At 39.2% G+C, this 15,064-nt stretch overlaps 1 protein-coding gene across 4 annotated transcripts in view; it reads left to right on the forward strand.

Moving 5' to 3' along the window:
* The window catches only part of cacna2d4a (calcium channel, voltage-dependent, alpha 2/delta subunit 4a), a 99,681-nt gene that overhangs the window by 73,470 nt on the left and 11,147 nt on the right, over positions 1 to 15,064 (forward strand). For all 4 annotated transcript variants that reach the window (XM_086270051.1, XM_086270050.1, XM_086270053.1 and 1 more), the window contains one exon: positions 9,307 to 9,368. In XM_086270051.1, coding sequence (XP_086126177.1) covers positions 9,307 to 9,368 — 62 coding nt within the window. The remainder of the gene's footprint in view (positions 1 to 9,306; positions 9,369 to 15,064) is intronic.

Genomic DNA, 15,064 nt, shown 5'->3' on the forward strand with positions numbered 1-15,064 from the left:
AGTCATGGTATCTGCCAAGGCTTTGGTGAACATTGCTGCTTTAGGGAAACACAAACAGTAATTTTTGGTCTTTCGGTTGAAAGGTTATTCAGTGTGAAGCATGTGGAGTGATTGTTATTTTTGTCAGGGTTGTGAAACCTTGAAAAAGTATGTGGGAATGGATATATTAGTCAGATAAAGGATGCCCTCATCCACCTGCAGAAAATGTGCTGCAGCTCCCAAACATGGTAAGATCAGGTCTCTCTTAAACACGACTTTTACAAAGAGTCATTCATCTACTGTATCTACAGACGTAAAATAGACTTAATTGAAATGTATATAGTAGCAGTATTGAGCTCAGTCAACTTTTTTACATAGTTACTGTCTCTCTGTGTACTGGGCCAACAGCCAAAATAACAATTATGGGAGGATAACAGCAGGAGAGAAAACAGATTTTTAGGCTTTTTAGACCCAATCCAGACAGCACAATTTCCAGTAACATTTCAAAATAAAAGGGAATGATGGCCTCCCAGTGTTTTCTCATAGTTTACCTTACTAAGGCCAGTGTTTTGTCTCACTATATCGCATTAGGCCTTCAATGCATGCATGTGTAGTTAATTCAAATACTGACCAAGACTTTTTTTGTATTGAATATGCTGCCCTAAAACATCCTGGTCTTTTTTTAAGATTTGTTCATCAGCAGCTAATTAGCTAATTATTTCACTCAAATCATCATAAAATCCCTTTTGGCCTTTCCTTATTTTCATGTTTTATTTCGTATTCATGCACCGTTTTAATGCTGTTTGTCATCTTGAAGTGCCTTAGTTTGTGCAAATAGACTAAGCTTAAGCCTATTAATATGCAACAGCAAGTGATTAAGGCAAAGGCATAACTTATCACATTTTAAAGTGGATACAAAGAAAAGAGAAGAAAAGGGGCTGAAAAAAACTGAAATGCCTCTCATTCTGTTCCATCTTACTGATGAATGTTTGACATTTGTGGATAAAAACTGTAATTATGTGTTTGTGTGTTTGTGAAGGAGACAGAGGGACGGAGAATACGAATGCCATTTCTAAGTGGGAAGGCTGTAATCTGTGTGCGTGTTTGTGTTGCTTTGCCTTCCTCTTTGTCAGCGTTGGCGTGTGTGTTTGTGTTCATGCAACACTGATTGTGTTTATGTGCATGTACAAGACACTACGAAACAGTGAGGCACTAAAGCAAAAGACATGATAAGTCTTTGACATTTGTTCGGATAAACAGTAATCTTGTTTTACAAATTCAATTTTAATAAAGAACACTTACTCTTAAGACTTCAAACAAGATAGGTAATGTTATGCAGATATTAACTGTTGAACCTTCAGCATGCCCATAAATGGGTTTTGAGGAAGCGGTTTAAATAGGTCATGAACTGGAAGAATTCAAACACAGCAATAAAAACAAGTTCTAATGAGTTCGCTGGGCTTTTCTGGGTGATCAGTCACAGGAACTTAGGGTCAGAAATTAACTTTTGCTGGTAGCATAGTTAAAACGTGCTTTTTTTTGTACTAGCCAAAATTAATGATGATATTTTTGCATCTTACATTAATTCATTTCATTGTGTTAATGAGATATTTTAAGAATAGAAAAGCAAAGCCCAGAACAAATGTGAAAGCTAAATTAAGCTGGTATATTGATCAATGCTGAGACAATTCATGCATTAATAGAAGAAGTATTTATCTAAATAATCTACTGAACTTTTTTGCTACTAAATGTACTTAAGCATCATTCTCTCATTCCTCTGGATACTACAGCTTCCTCTCACAGTCCAATGATGATGATGAAATAAATGATGTCATCATTCATCCATCCATTTTCTTAAGTACTTATCCATTACAGTGTGTTAGGCAGGTTGAAGTCTATCCTAGCAGTTACTATGAAAGAGGCAGGTTACGCCTTTGACAGCTTACCACTGTATCACAGGACTAAGGTGAAAATGTGTGAATTCAAGGTAAATAAGGCTCTAAAGTGCAAAAATGAAACTGCTATACAATTGTCACAAATTAAAATTGTGGTTTATAAACTGAGAGAGGAAAGTGTTCATTAAGACAAGAAAATTTTGATATTTTTTATATTTTTTCTAGTCTTACTGACTGATCAAAGGGCTTTAATGTCACGGTCGGCGATGGCCAACCGTGGGGAAGTGAGGAATGAGGACCCAGGCGCGGAGCTCTGAATAACAACAGTGCATTTATTTACAGTGTGGTAAATATTGATGCACAATTAATCCCCGTGCTCCCCAAGACTCCCGTGTGTGTCTTCCAGTGGCGTCCGCGTTCGTTATCCCCGCTGTCGTGACTGCACACCCTGTGCGTGCTGTCCTTCCTCTCCACGCTCCTCCTGCAGGAAAACAATGGAAGCAGCCGTTAGACACTGACCCCTGCGGGCAAACACGATCTGTCCTTCCTGGACTAACACACACTGACTTGGGAGTCTAACTCAGTGATCCTGTGTCGGTGGGAGCTCCAAGACTCTCCTAAGTAGCTCCTCTGACAAGCCCTGATCAGCAGCAGGTGAAGGCGCCTGTAAACAAGTGTTAAGACACACCTGCATCCATACACACACCCAAACACACTCATATCTACAAGCATGGCAAGAGGGGCAGCAACACCAAAAATACATATAATATAACAAGTCCATAACTGCTCAGGGATCCTGGGTCGCTCAGACCCAGGACCATGACACTTTAGGCTACAAGCTACATTTAACCTTGCATTGATACAGCACTTTATTCTTGTTGCTTCAGGCATTTTATGTACCTCATATTTGTGGTCATTTCAGAATCACCAAGTAGTCTAAGTTGATTGCTTTGGATTGAGGGAGGGAAAACACACACATACACATACAAACTCGACACAGAAAGGCCCCAGCACGGCTTTAAACCAAGAAGCTAATTGGTGAGAGGTGACAGTGCCAACTACTGTTTCACCATGCCACAATTCCCAAATAAACCTTCCATTCCCCATCATATGATGTAACTTTATGTCACTTGGTGCACAGCGGACCCTCGCACAATTATATACACAGAAAATACAACTCTCAGTGATCCCTGCTAAATTAGGCTAGATGGATGGTGTAAGACCAAAAAAAGGTCATTGGTGGAATCAGCCTTTAACCCTTTAACAAGAAATGTTAGGTATTAATGGATTACTGTAGGTTATTATTACCAGTACAATGAAAAAAATACTAGTTAAATTTAAAGAGACTGCAGAGATCTTGTTTAAGTGCAGCTCCATCTCATGAACCCATATTTTAATCACAATAGAAAACAGAAACTATATCACATGTTTACAGTGACACATTTGACTGTTTCCTGAAAAATATTCGCTTGTTATTTATTTGATGGTAGCGGCACTGCTCAGAAAAGAGGCAGTGTTTCTCAAGTAGAGATGAGCAGGGGATTCCCGCTCTGCAAAAAACTGTGTCTACAAATTGTGAAATAATTTCAGAATATTTTTCCTCAAAAAAAACTTGAATAGCTCGCCTTTTATAGTATATAATAGCATTAAAAGATTGTAGGAACTTGGAGACATTTTTGTGCGCAAGGAATAAGGCTAGAACTCAATAGTGAATGCCTGTGATTTTTCTGAGCCTCGGGTGGCACAGCATTAAAATCAGCCATGATTCTGTCTGGAAATCAGTACATGGGCTCAGGAACACTTCTAGAAATCACTGTCTGTGAACACAGTTCAACGTGCCATCCACAAACGCAGGTTAAAGATCTATGCATGCAAAGAAAAAGTATGAAGCAGTGATCTTCTCACCAAAGCTCATTTAAAATGGAGTGTGAAACTGCTCTGTGGTCAGACAAATGAAAACTTGATTTTCTTTTTGGAAAGCATGGATGCTATATTCTCTGGACTAAAGAGGACAAGGACCATTTGGTTTATTGTTAGTGCTTAGTTCAAAATTTTTCTTCTCTGATGAAATAGTGTGTATATGTGTAAATAGAATTGGCAGTTTATACATCTGGAAAGACACCTTCAGTGCTGAAAACTATATCCAGGTTTTTGAGACAATTGAGACAATGTCCCTTTTCGAGAAAGCCTTGTATATTTCAGCAAGCGAACACTAGACAACATACTGCATCTACAACAGCATGGCTTTGTAGTAGAGGAGTCTGTGAGCTGAACCTTTCACCAACTCAAAACATTTAGCACGTCATGAAATACAAAATAAGACAAATAAGTCCCAGAACTGAGCAGCTAAAATCCTATATCAGACAAGAATGTGACAGGATTCCTCTCCCACAAGTCCAGCAGCTGTTTTCCTCAGTTCCCAGATGCTTACAGACTGTTGTTAAGAGAAGAGATTTTCACAGTTTTCTGTCTTCTTTTGGGAATTAAATATGGATTTATGAGATTTGCATCCCAACTTCTGTGGAATTAGAGGGTTGTAGGTCTGAAGACAAACACACCCCATCCTTCACATCTCGCCCCTCCAATTCTTTTGTAGTCTGTACTCCACAACACAAACACAAATAGATGCAGACACACATGTGAAAGAATGAGACACACACACACACACTGCTGCATGCTCAAGCACAACCATGTGATCTCCCTAGCTCTATTATTAAAAGCCATGCTCGGTTGAAATTAAAAGAGTTTTCAGCTCATAACATTATTAAAAATCAATTCATCCTCTTTCATCTCCTCTGTCTATTCCTTTATCCTTTTCCCACCCTCCCTCTTGTCACTCTTCATCCATCCATCATTCTCTCAACCTTTGTCACCTGACTCCATTACATCAATTAATGCTTTCCTTTGATTACTTTGTCTATGCCCTGTTGACAACCTTTCAGTGGGTATCTTCTTTGTGCACCCTGCTCTCTGTCTGTCTCAGTCTGCCCGCTGTGTGTGCTCACTTTCGTCCTTTTTCTCTTTTCCCCTGCTGTGTGTATTATATCTGTTCACATCTATTACAAAACTTTCTGTCATTTCTAAGTGTGTGTGTGTGTGTGTTTCCAGGTTTGTGTGAAAGAGAAAAAAAAAGAATGAAATGACCTCTTCACAAGTGGCTTTATTTTCAGTGTCCACTCTGTGCATAGAGACTTAGCCAGCATGGCAGTTTATCGACTCAGTGTGTGTATGTGTTCTTATATATTTAGCCTGTACTCCAGGGTCTTGCTAAAGGACCCATCAACACTAACTGCTCACTGATCATTTAACACAAGATGACCTCCTGTGCCACCTCAATACAACACACACTCACGCAAACACGTTAAACAATGTCAAATATGTGAGAGTGGGAAGCTATTAATAGCAGCACGGTTACCACTCTCTGCACGACTTCTCTGGATGGAAAGTGCACAACGCCAAAAGACCTGAGACACTAGGGTTTGATTTTTACATCCACCATCAGTATTTGACTACCAAAAAATACAATCGTGTAAAAAAGAAAATACGTCTTCTTTCACTTTCACAGAACATATTAAATCTTATCCTTACCTGATCTTAAAATGTAGGAAAATTACAGCCTCAGTTGAACAACACATGACATATTGCACCCTGTTATTATTTAATAAACAAATAAATAAATAATAACCCAAAATGCAGAAGCAGTATGAGAAAAACCAAGTATGGCCTTACTGCTTCAAACTGAATTTATAAGTAAGTAGCACTCAGGTGTTTCTAATCAAATGGACTTGAATGATAAAAGCACACGTTTTGGCTGGTTGCTGGAGCATTCAGGTGTGTGCTAACAGAATACCAAGAAAGAAAGACACCAGCAATGATCTTAGAGAAGCAATTGTTGGTGCCCATCAATCTGGGAAAGGCTATAAGGCTGTTTCCAAACAATTTAAAGTCCATCATTCTACAGTGAGGAAAATTATTCACAAGTGGAAACCACTGAGTTTTTCCTGGAGTGGACTTCTCAGCAAATTCACCCCAAGGTCAAACAATGCAATAGTCAGAGAAATTGCAAAAAACCCAAGAGGTACATCTTAGAGTCTACAGGCTGCAGTGTGCATATTAAATCTTAAAGTTCATGACAGAACAATTAGACAAAAACCGAACAAGTTGTTTGGAAAGTTGCCAGAAGAAAGCTTCTTCGCTCTGAAAAGTACACGGCAGCATAGGATAAGTTTGCATTGTTGCATTTGAACAAATTACAACACTTCTGGGGCAGACGATACCAAAATGAAGATCCATGTCAATAATGCACAGTACCACGTATGATGAAAACCAAACACATTTGGTTTTTATATCAGCACAATCACCTCATACCAACTATGAAGCACGGTGGTGGAGGGGTGATGATTTGGACTTGATTTGTAATCACAGGACTGACCACCTTGCAGCCATGAACATGAACTGCTCTGTTTACCAAAATATGATATGCTCAAATGTGACACCAATGTGTATAACAGCTTGTGTTAAATTGCACTGTGCAGCAGGAAAATTATACTGAATGAGCATACCAGCAAACTTCCAACATTAAAATGTGATCCAGGCTAGCAAGTCTTCCAGCCAGCCTTTCTGCTGATATGACTGATAGTTTTTGGTTTGTTTTTTAACTAGAAATACATTATTAAAGTCAACCTATGTCCTCAGGCTTCCTGTGAGCACTTTTCAGGACCAATCTATCCAATTTTTCTCCTTTGTCTTAACTTCAATGCCCACTAGAGGGCTTTTTAACACTGTAATGTTAACAACATATGTTGTTTGGGGTCATTCGGTGAAATAACAGATGCTGTCTCAGACTAACATGTGATCAGTGATTACCTAATAATACTGATGGATTATAATAAGCTGCTTGCACAAAAAAAACCTTTCTGTTTTGAATAGGAGGCAACCTTCATTATCTTGTTTTTTTATGTTTATTGTGTGTTTATATGCATCAAATTTACAAAGATCAATCATTTATCTGCATTGCAATAAAATGAGTCACATTAGGCAAATAAAAACTTAATTCTAGTACTTTATAAATGTTTCAGAGATAAAATAGATGCTTGTAAATTCAGGCCTTTTTTCTGGCCTGTTTTCCTTCTTGTTCGGTCTTTTTACCAGTCATTCACAGTTCACCTCCCTCCATCTCTCATGACTCTGTCTCGCCAGTATAATAACCAATTAACTCCAGCTCTTGGTTGCTTAAATTTTTTATTTATTTCTTCATTAATTAATTTCCTGTTTGAAGTGTACTGCGCAGTGATTGGCAGCTTGCGCTAATTGCACCTCACACTTTGTGAGTGTGCAGGATATGCTTCCACACACTCAATCACGCGCGCACACACATTTTCTCTTCCATCCATGCAGGGTCATGCATATCCTTGTGTACACAATTGTATGCAAATCAAACACACATCAAGTGTTGAATACTTGCAAGTTGTGCACACACATTGTGAAAAACACAACCATTCCCGCTTACACTCAGAAACTCACACACACGGATCAGTGTTGTGATTTTAATTAGATTTAGCCTATCAGCCTCCAACTCAGAAAGGCAAAAGGCAGATTACTGCTGCCCTCTATTATTGCCTTACAACACTTTATCTGAGATTATTGTGGAGGTAGACACTTCAAGGTCACTAGCGCCAGCAGGGAGAGGCGATATGAGAATGGACAGTTTCTGGCAGTTTTTCTTCAAAGGAGAAAACACAGCAGATCACACTTATGTTAGTCTGTAGATTTTAACACCTATGAATATTTTTTAACTTACCCGATATTTTTTTAAACAGCTCCCCAATCAGCTTAGTATTTTTTTAGTGTCTACCTGACTGATTACAGGCTGATTACAGCCGGGACTCTGCATCACGCTTGATTTTCAAGAGATTGGACAAAACCCAGCACATTTCCAGTCACAAAAACGCACACCTGAGGACAGAACACATCGGAGCATTATCCTCACAACATCCTGATCTCGACGAGAACACATAGGTCCTCGGGCATCTGTAATTCATCCCATAATTTGCATTTAACAAGCAAAATTGAAAGAAATATGTTCAGTTCGCTGACCACATCTGCCCCTCCAGGTTGAGACATCCACGTGGCAGAACAGCAGTGCAGCTCGGACAGAAGCTAATTCATCCATGATGCTCACGCTGACTGATTACACAACTCATGCTAATTTCATGCTAATTAAAGTTCTGATGGTAGCGAGGGGAAACAATGGCTACCTGGAAGAGAGACAAATGCATACAAATGTGTAAAATGCAGTATTTGGTTTGTACAGGGCCACAGCTACCACTGAGGACAGCATTTATTTTTTCTTGTCTTTTATAATATTTCCGGGAATGTGGCCTAGAAACAAATAAAACATTTTCTGGGCCACTTTCCCAGAAATAATGATTAATTGATTTTTTGGCATTATTGTTATATGCTGACATACTTTACAATACGCGTACCTACAGTGGCTCTGTAAGGAGGGGTGTGTGTGCAGGCATGTGTGTGTGTTTATCTGTTTTGTGTATTGTGAGCATTGCAAAGGCTTTCCCTAAGTAGCTGTACTGAGCTCGCCGGGAGAAAAACGCTGAGTCTTTGATGCTAATATGAAGTGCCATATCTTCCCTCGCAGAGTGTGTGTTTGTTGCATGTGTGTCGGTGTATACAGTATGTGCGCACTGGGGACTTATGCAATTACAGTTCCTTTTTGCATTAACTGAAATGCTGACAGACATACAGCCCTGAGCTGACAGAAGCAATCACTTTGCCGCCGTGTGTGTGTGTAAGTGCGTGAGTGATACGCACTAATTCTAGGTTTAATGTTTTCTGGCTGTGAGTGCTGTGTTGTAGAGAGAGGCCGGAGACACACACGTGTGCGCTCACATAAACATTCACGATGTCTAAGAATAGGAGGTTCACATGCCTCAGAAGGCCATTTAATGTAAAAGGATTTTCATAAGTTGAGCTCTGAAGGCAGAGCTGATCTGTACAGAAGGTCCTCTTTTACTCCTCCGGCCTCAGAGCTGAGAGATGGTCGTCTCTCACTGAGACATTAATCGGCTCATTAATTTTCTTTATTCCTAAGTGCTAGAACTAAAGTTTCCCCTCCCTTTTCCACTAACGGAGCTGTTATTGCTGCTGAAGCAATCACTGCTTACTGAAAATATTACCGCAGCACTGCCGTCTTTGAGCATCACTAATACAAGTTATATGTTGCTACTAGCCTCACTTGATATTTTGTTACCGCTACCACTTATAAAACTGTTATCACCCTACTTAATCATAATATTGCTTTTTCAAACCGTCTTCATATCGGAGAGAAGTGATTGTAGCATTATTTATCCAGTCAGTGTTATATTAGACGTTTTATTGCACCTGATTGATGTCTCACTTTCTATCTCTCTCACAGCCATCGGGGTCCAGATGACTCTGGAGGTGATTGAATCCAAATTTTGGGGCATTGCAGCGCAGGTAGGTCCACAGAGTGTCTGTTAGAGCAAGATCTCTCCATAAAACTTTTTATAGTCTTTGTAAAAGTGCTGAAAGATGAAGTTACTGAGATTTACTAAAAAAAAATAGAATGTTAAAATAGAGAACAAGACAGTTTTGGACGCACTCTTAAATAAAACTGACTTGTAGCTACATCGCTGACTGTTATTAACTTTATTCTTTCACAGCTCTATTATTCAGTGAAAAACTGTGCTATGAGTTCTTATATAAGTGTGTAGTGTTTGAAAATTAAGCCCTGTAATTACTGTAGTATTGGTTCTTTTTTTTTTCCTTATTAGATTTATTATTTCTCTTTGTTTTTTTTCCCCCAGTAAAAGACTGAAGATGCTTTTAGAAAAAACAGCACATACTTCAGCTTGTAAATAATAACTCCATTCCTCTCCTCCAAACAATATCCCCTACTTTATTTCCTTTGGGTTGAACACTGTGAATATCTTTGCATGCACATTTTTCCATTTCTGGTGCAATCCAAAAGAAGATTTGTATTTTGTCAGATTTCAATTTCAATTTTAGCTGAGCGCTGTCGTGAAAGCTTTGTTTTACAATGAGATGAAAAGAGCGCAGCAATTTCTGAGTATTTTTTACCTATCAGGACTTTGCATCCTAAGCTGCTTTTCCAGTTTGAGAAATGCAGTGAGTGAATATAAACCTGATCAATATTCTGCATGAAACGTGGTTGGTAATGAATACACTGTCTGTTCCAGGAGTTTAACCTGTGATTATAGGTTCATTTTCTGCTCCATTAGTTGGTAATTACAGCATTCAAACTTTGTTTCATCCAAAGCTTAATGTAATGTGTTCTGTATCACTGTTACCAATATTAAAGGAGCGCTAACCCTGCCTAAAACATAGGAGTGGAAGAATAAATGCCATCATTAGAGTTGTTTTCATTGCATATCTTGTGTGCTAAAGAGAGATTTTTAGAATCAGCACTGGATTGAGTGACGCAGGGACATCCAAGTGTGTTATTTCCTGGGCTAAATCTGGTCAGCTATTCATTGCCTTTATAAAGCATCCCTTTATGTCCAAATTTGTTTGAAAAGTGAAAGGTCATCTTTTTCAGGCTGTTACAAAGACTTGAATTCATTCATCCACTTTCTTAACCGCTTATCCAACTTAAGGTCGCTGAGGGGCTGGAGCCCGAATGACACTGGGCAAAGCTCCAGTTGGGTGCCAGTCTGGGAGTCATGGGGCTGACATAGACACCAACACAACCAACATTTAACAGTCACCTGCAAACTACACTATTATCCAATACTGAAAATGCATCTTATTTTGTACCTCACATACCTGTGGTTGTTGCCACCTGGAGCATTTATTTATTTCATTTGCCAGAGGGAGACATTATCAGAACAGCTGATTGATATAGGTCGATTGTTTCAAACTGTCAGCGCTTTGCCAGAACTGTGTCCTATAGATTTTCACTGAGTCCTGTCCACAAACGCTTAGCACCTACGATTGTTAGCAAACAAACAGAGCTCTGCTAACATCAGAGATAACCTTTCTTTGTAGTTTCTGCTTGTTTTCTGCATCTTACAGTTCAGATGTTCCACATAGGTTTATCTGACAGACTTGTTTATAATAAAACAGCCCTTCTCTGGATAGATCCCGAGCCCCACCTGAGCTGATTTTTCTAGAGACTATGTGCCCCCAACTTCCAAAACAAACACTTTCCCCAGCAATTTCTAGAAGAAAAGTTCACTCTTACATCTTATGTTCACTCTGATTCTCCTTCAGCAGTATGCTGCTGCCATGCTGTTTCCAGGGACAACCAAGTGTATAGAACTTAAGCTTGTACTGTGTTATTTTGGTTAGTCAATTGCTTGCTTCCTCGTCACATTATGTTGAGCATTACTGATATGAATATTATGGCCTAGCAGGGCCTCCTCCTGAAGTTGCCTGTGTGGGTGTGTCCTACCATCTCTCCTGCCTTAGGTGCCACCTTTTTCTTTTGTACAGCCCACCCTGTAGTTCTGCTGCATGGTTAGTATCCTTTTGAGTTCTTCCACACCTTCAGAAAAATATTTTATTTAGGGAAAACTTTTTTTTTTAATTTGGCCTAACACTTCCTGCAGCAGGTGTTTGATATCTTGGCCCTTGGCCTCGTCGTGTCCCACGGCTGTAAATGACAGCAGTTAAAAAAGCATTAAGGCATCTGGCTAGCCATTAAGTGATGGATAGCTTCCATCGCCGAATACAGCAGGACCCAGGTTTTTGAGTGTGTATGTGTGCACGTGTTTCTGTGTCTGTGGTGTCGTGATGGTGGGATTTTGAAGAAAAGATTGAAGAAAATATTATTCTATATCTGTATATGTGCTTATTAATGGTAATGTGTGTGTGCTGGGCAGACACCATATGCATGGCCATCTGTGTGCAAGTGCGTTGTTATGTCCATATCCATCAGCTATGAACTCATTAGCATTATGTGCAGCAGAGTTGTTATCCACTAGATTTATGATGCATTTACACAAAGTCATTCCTGTTTACTGTGTGAATACTTGATACTGTCATTCCTAAATCTGTATTTTTTCTTTTTTCCTCCTTACTTTTCCACACTTCATTTCTTATCAGCAGTGCCCCTTTTCTTACATCCATTCCTTTCTTATCTCCCATGCTGTCTCCTTTCCTCTAACCTCTCTTTTCCCCCATAAGTAGTTTACATAATCATCTTGTCTTGCTGCCATGTACTAGATCTTTATTTTAGAGAGTTTGTGTCTGTGCGTCTGTGTGTGTGTGTACTTACACTATAGGCTTGTTTTTTCTGTGTATGTTTATGCATGTCCATCCATGCAAACGTGCATGAAATCTTCTCTATAGTCTATTTTAAGTACTCTCCCTGAGGGGTGGAGATACTGTACCTGCTGTAAATCCTAAATGAAAGACTTAGTCTCAGCAGGAAAGATAATCAGTCACATGGCAGCTATAACCTATTTATCTATCTAAAAATACTGCTACCAATGGGTTGTCATATTTACCCTCTGTGTTGGGGCACAGACAGTCAGTGTTAAGAGAAACTATATTGCTTTCCCTCTCATTTGTACACTTCTTCACCATTAGCTTACTCCGAGAGACATACAGTATATGAAGTAAAAGCAACTAATAATTGGATTGCCTTAATTACTGATTAAAATTTGCTTTAGCTTTGTGTTTTTGAGAAATGATTAAGGCAAGAAACTGTGCACAATTATCATGTCAATAGAAGCCACATGAGTGAGGGTCACCCTTTTGTGGCTTACAGTGGGAGCTTGTCTATCTTAAAACCTGATGTATTAGTAAATGAGTTTCATAGTTAGGGAAAAAATAAAGCAAGAGCTAAGATCCCTTTGAAGTCTGTCAGGATCATAATAGGAAGCTCCTTTTACAAAACTCTACTGTGCTCATAACATCCATGGAATTTAAAAGTCATGTGTGTGTTAGATACAGTGAAAAATGCAAATACAGGAAACAGAAAGTGTAAAAATGAAGGATTAAATATGACTAGTAATATATGTCTCATTGCTTTGCCCCGCTGACAGATTATAATATCTACAATGATTAAATCTGAAAAACAGACTTTCATAAAAATACATGATATTAAAAAATACAATGCAAACCCTATAATATAAGGCTCCATGTGTCTCTCACAGCCGACTGCTGCTATATTTTGTCTGACAGCAATTCATGATTAGTGAGGGGTTCTGAGGCGACAGTAATGGGAATCAAAAGATGATAGATTTTGTGCTATTCACACCTTGGCATCCTATTTATCTCATAGAGAACACTCCTGTGTTTCTCTTCCTCTGTTTTTAACTATGTACTTACATTCTATTTCTGTGTTTGTGATCACACTACTCAATAACCGTGAAATTATATGCAGGGGTGCAAATAAGTGGTCCGCAGGTGCGCATTCGCTGTCAAAATAAAAGACGTGCACCAGATAAGAAGTTGCAACGCGCGTTTGGGTACATAAGATTTTCTTGAGGAGGACAGACATTTGTTTAGAACTCTTAAAGATGTCGAAGAAGCAAGCTCCTTTAAGCAATTACTTATATTCTGGTGCAGAATATGCCGTGAAAATCCTACTCTAGCAGACAAAAACTATGCCTTTTATATGTACGCAAACGCGCGTTGCAACTTCTTATCTGGTGCACGTCTTTTATTTTGACAGCGAATAAGCACCTGTGGACCACTTATGTGGACCCCGATTATAAAAAATGAAATTAATGTAATAAAACAGGACAACATTTCACTGAGAAAAAAAACGAGAATATATTTTAAGTGAATCTGAAAAAACATCATCGTTTAAGATATGGACATTAAAAAAGGACGTTTTTAAAAGGAGATCTGAAAGAGGATACAAAGTTAGCATTCCTCAGATCTTCAGGTTCCACAGCTGAGGGGGCGGGAAGTAAAGTCCCGGTCACTCTTGGTGACGCACCACAAATTAGGAACCATTACTGTAGTCCTGCCAGAATATCTCAAGCAGCAGGTGTGCACAGGAGTTATCACATAAGAGACATGGACAGGAGCTACAGCATTTAAGGCTTTAAAAACAAGTAGTAAAATCTCAAAAGCAATTCTAAAACTCACTGGTAGCCAGTGAAGGGCAGTTGGGGTAATGTGGTCACTTCTCTTAGTACCTCAAAAGTCTGGTAGCAGCATTTTAAATCAACTGCAGTCTTCTGATGTTTTGAATGCTGAGATCTGAGTAAAGTGAACTGCAGCAGTCTAGTCTGATAGCGATAAAAGCATGGATGACCTTTTCTGCAGCCTGCAGAAGAAAGAAATTATCTTGTCTTGGCTTGCTGTCTCATTCCAGAAATACACCACTTTTCATAATCTTAGTAAAACACACACACACACACACACACACACACACACACACACACACACACACACACACACACACGTTTTGAGCATTATTAGATAAGATACCCAGACTAGACCAGAGACTAATGATGCTGCTTTTGCTGTGGCGACTGTGGGCAGTTCTACTAATTACCTCTGATTTGGAGTCAGCTACAGAAAATTTATGGAAATCCACTTTTTTTTCTTTCTTATTTGGCGTAGGACAGGAAACAGGAAGCACTAGTGATAAACATAGATGCTCTCAGGGAACTCTCAGGTTGGGTGCCCTTTTCCATTTAGAAATGGATGTGTTGATTTATCAAGGCACACATTCAACAAAGTGCTGGAAACATTCCTAAGAGATTTTAGTCGGCATTGATATTATATAACATCACATAATTACTGCAGGTTTGTCACATGAACATCTATAATAAGAGTCTTTTCCCACTACATCCCAAAGCTGCTCTACTGGACTGAGGTTCAGTCACTGTGGAGACCACCTGAGTACAGTGAAACCATTGCCATGTTCAAGAAAACAGTTTGAAATGATTTGACATTTGGGACATCTTAATAGCTGCTTTCAGCCATTAGAACATGGGCACATTGTAGTCATAAAGACAAGGCAAAAGATGATGGTACAAAGGGGTGTATATACCCCTAGTGTACGACCATTCCAACACTACCCAGCTGAACCATTGATACATGTCAGGATGGACCCATTGTTTCATGTTGTTTTCATCAAAATCCGACCCTACCATCTGAATGTCGCAGCAGAAATTGAGATGAAGCAATGTTCTTGTTCTTAGGTAAAAGGAGTGGCACCCAGTGTG

This window comes from Aulonocara sp. 'chitande type north' Nkhata Bay, linkage group LG17 (genome assembly GCF_057382095.1).
Source record: "Aulonocara sp. 'chitande type north' Nkhata Bay isolate Kocher_YH1m ecotype deep benthic linkage group LG17, A_spYH_male_GT1.1, whole genome shotgun sequence".
NCBI classification, from domain to species: domain Eukaryota; kingdom Metazoa; phylum Chordata; class Actinopteri; order Cichliformes; family Cichlidae; genus Aulonocara; species Aulonocara sp. 'chitande type north' Nkhata Bay.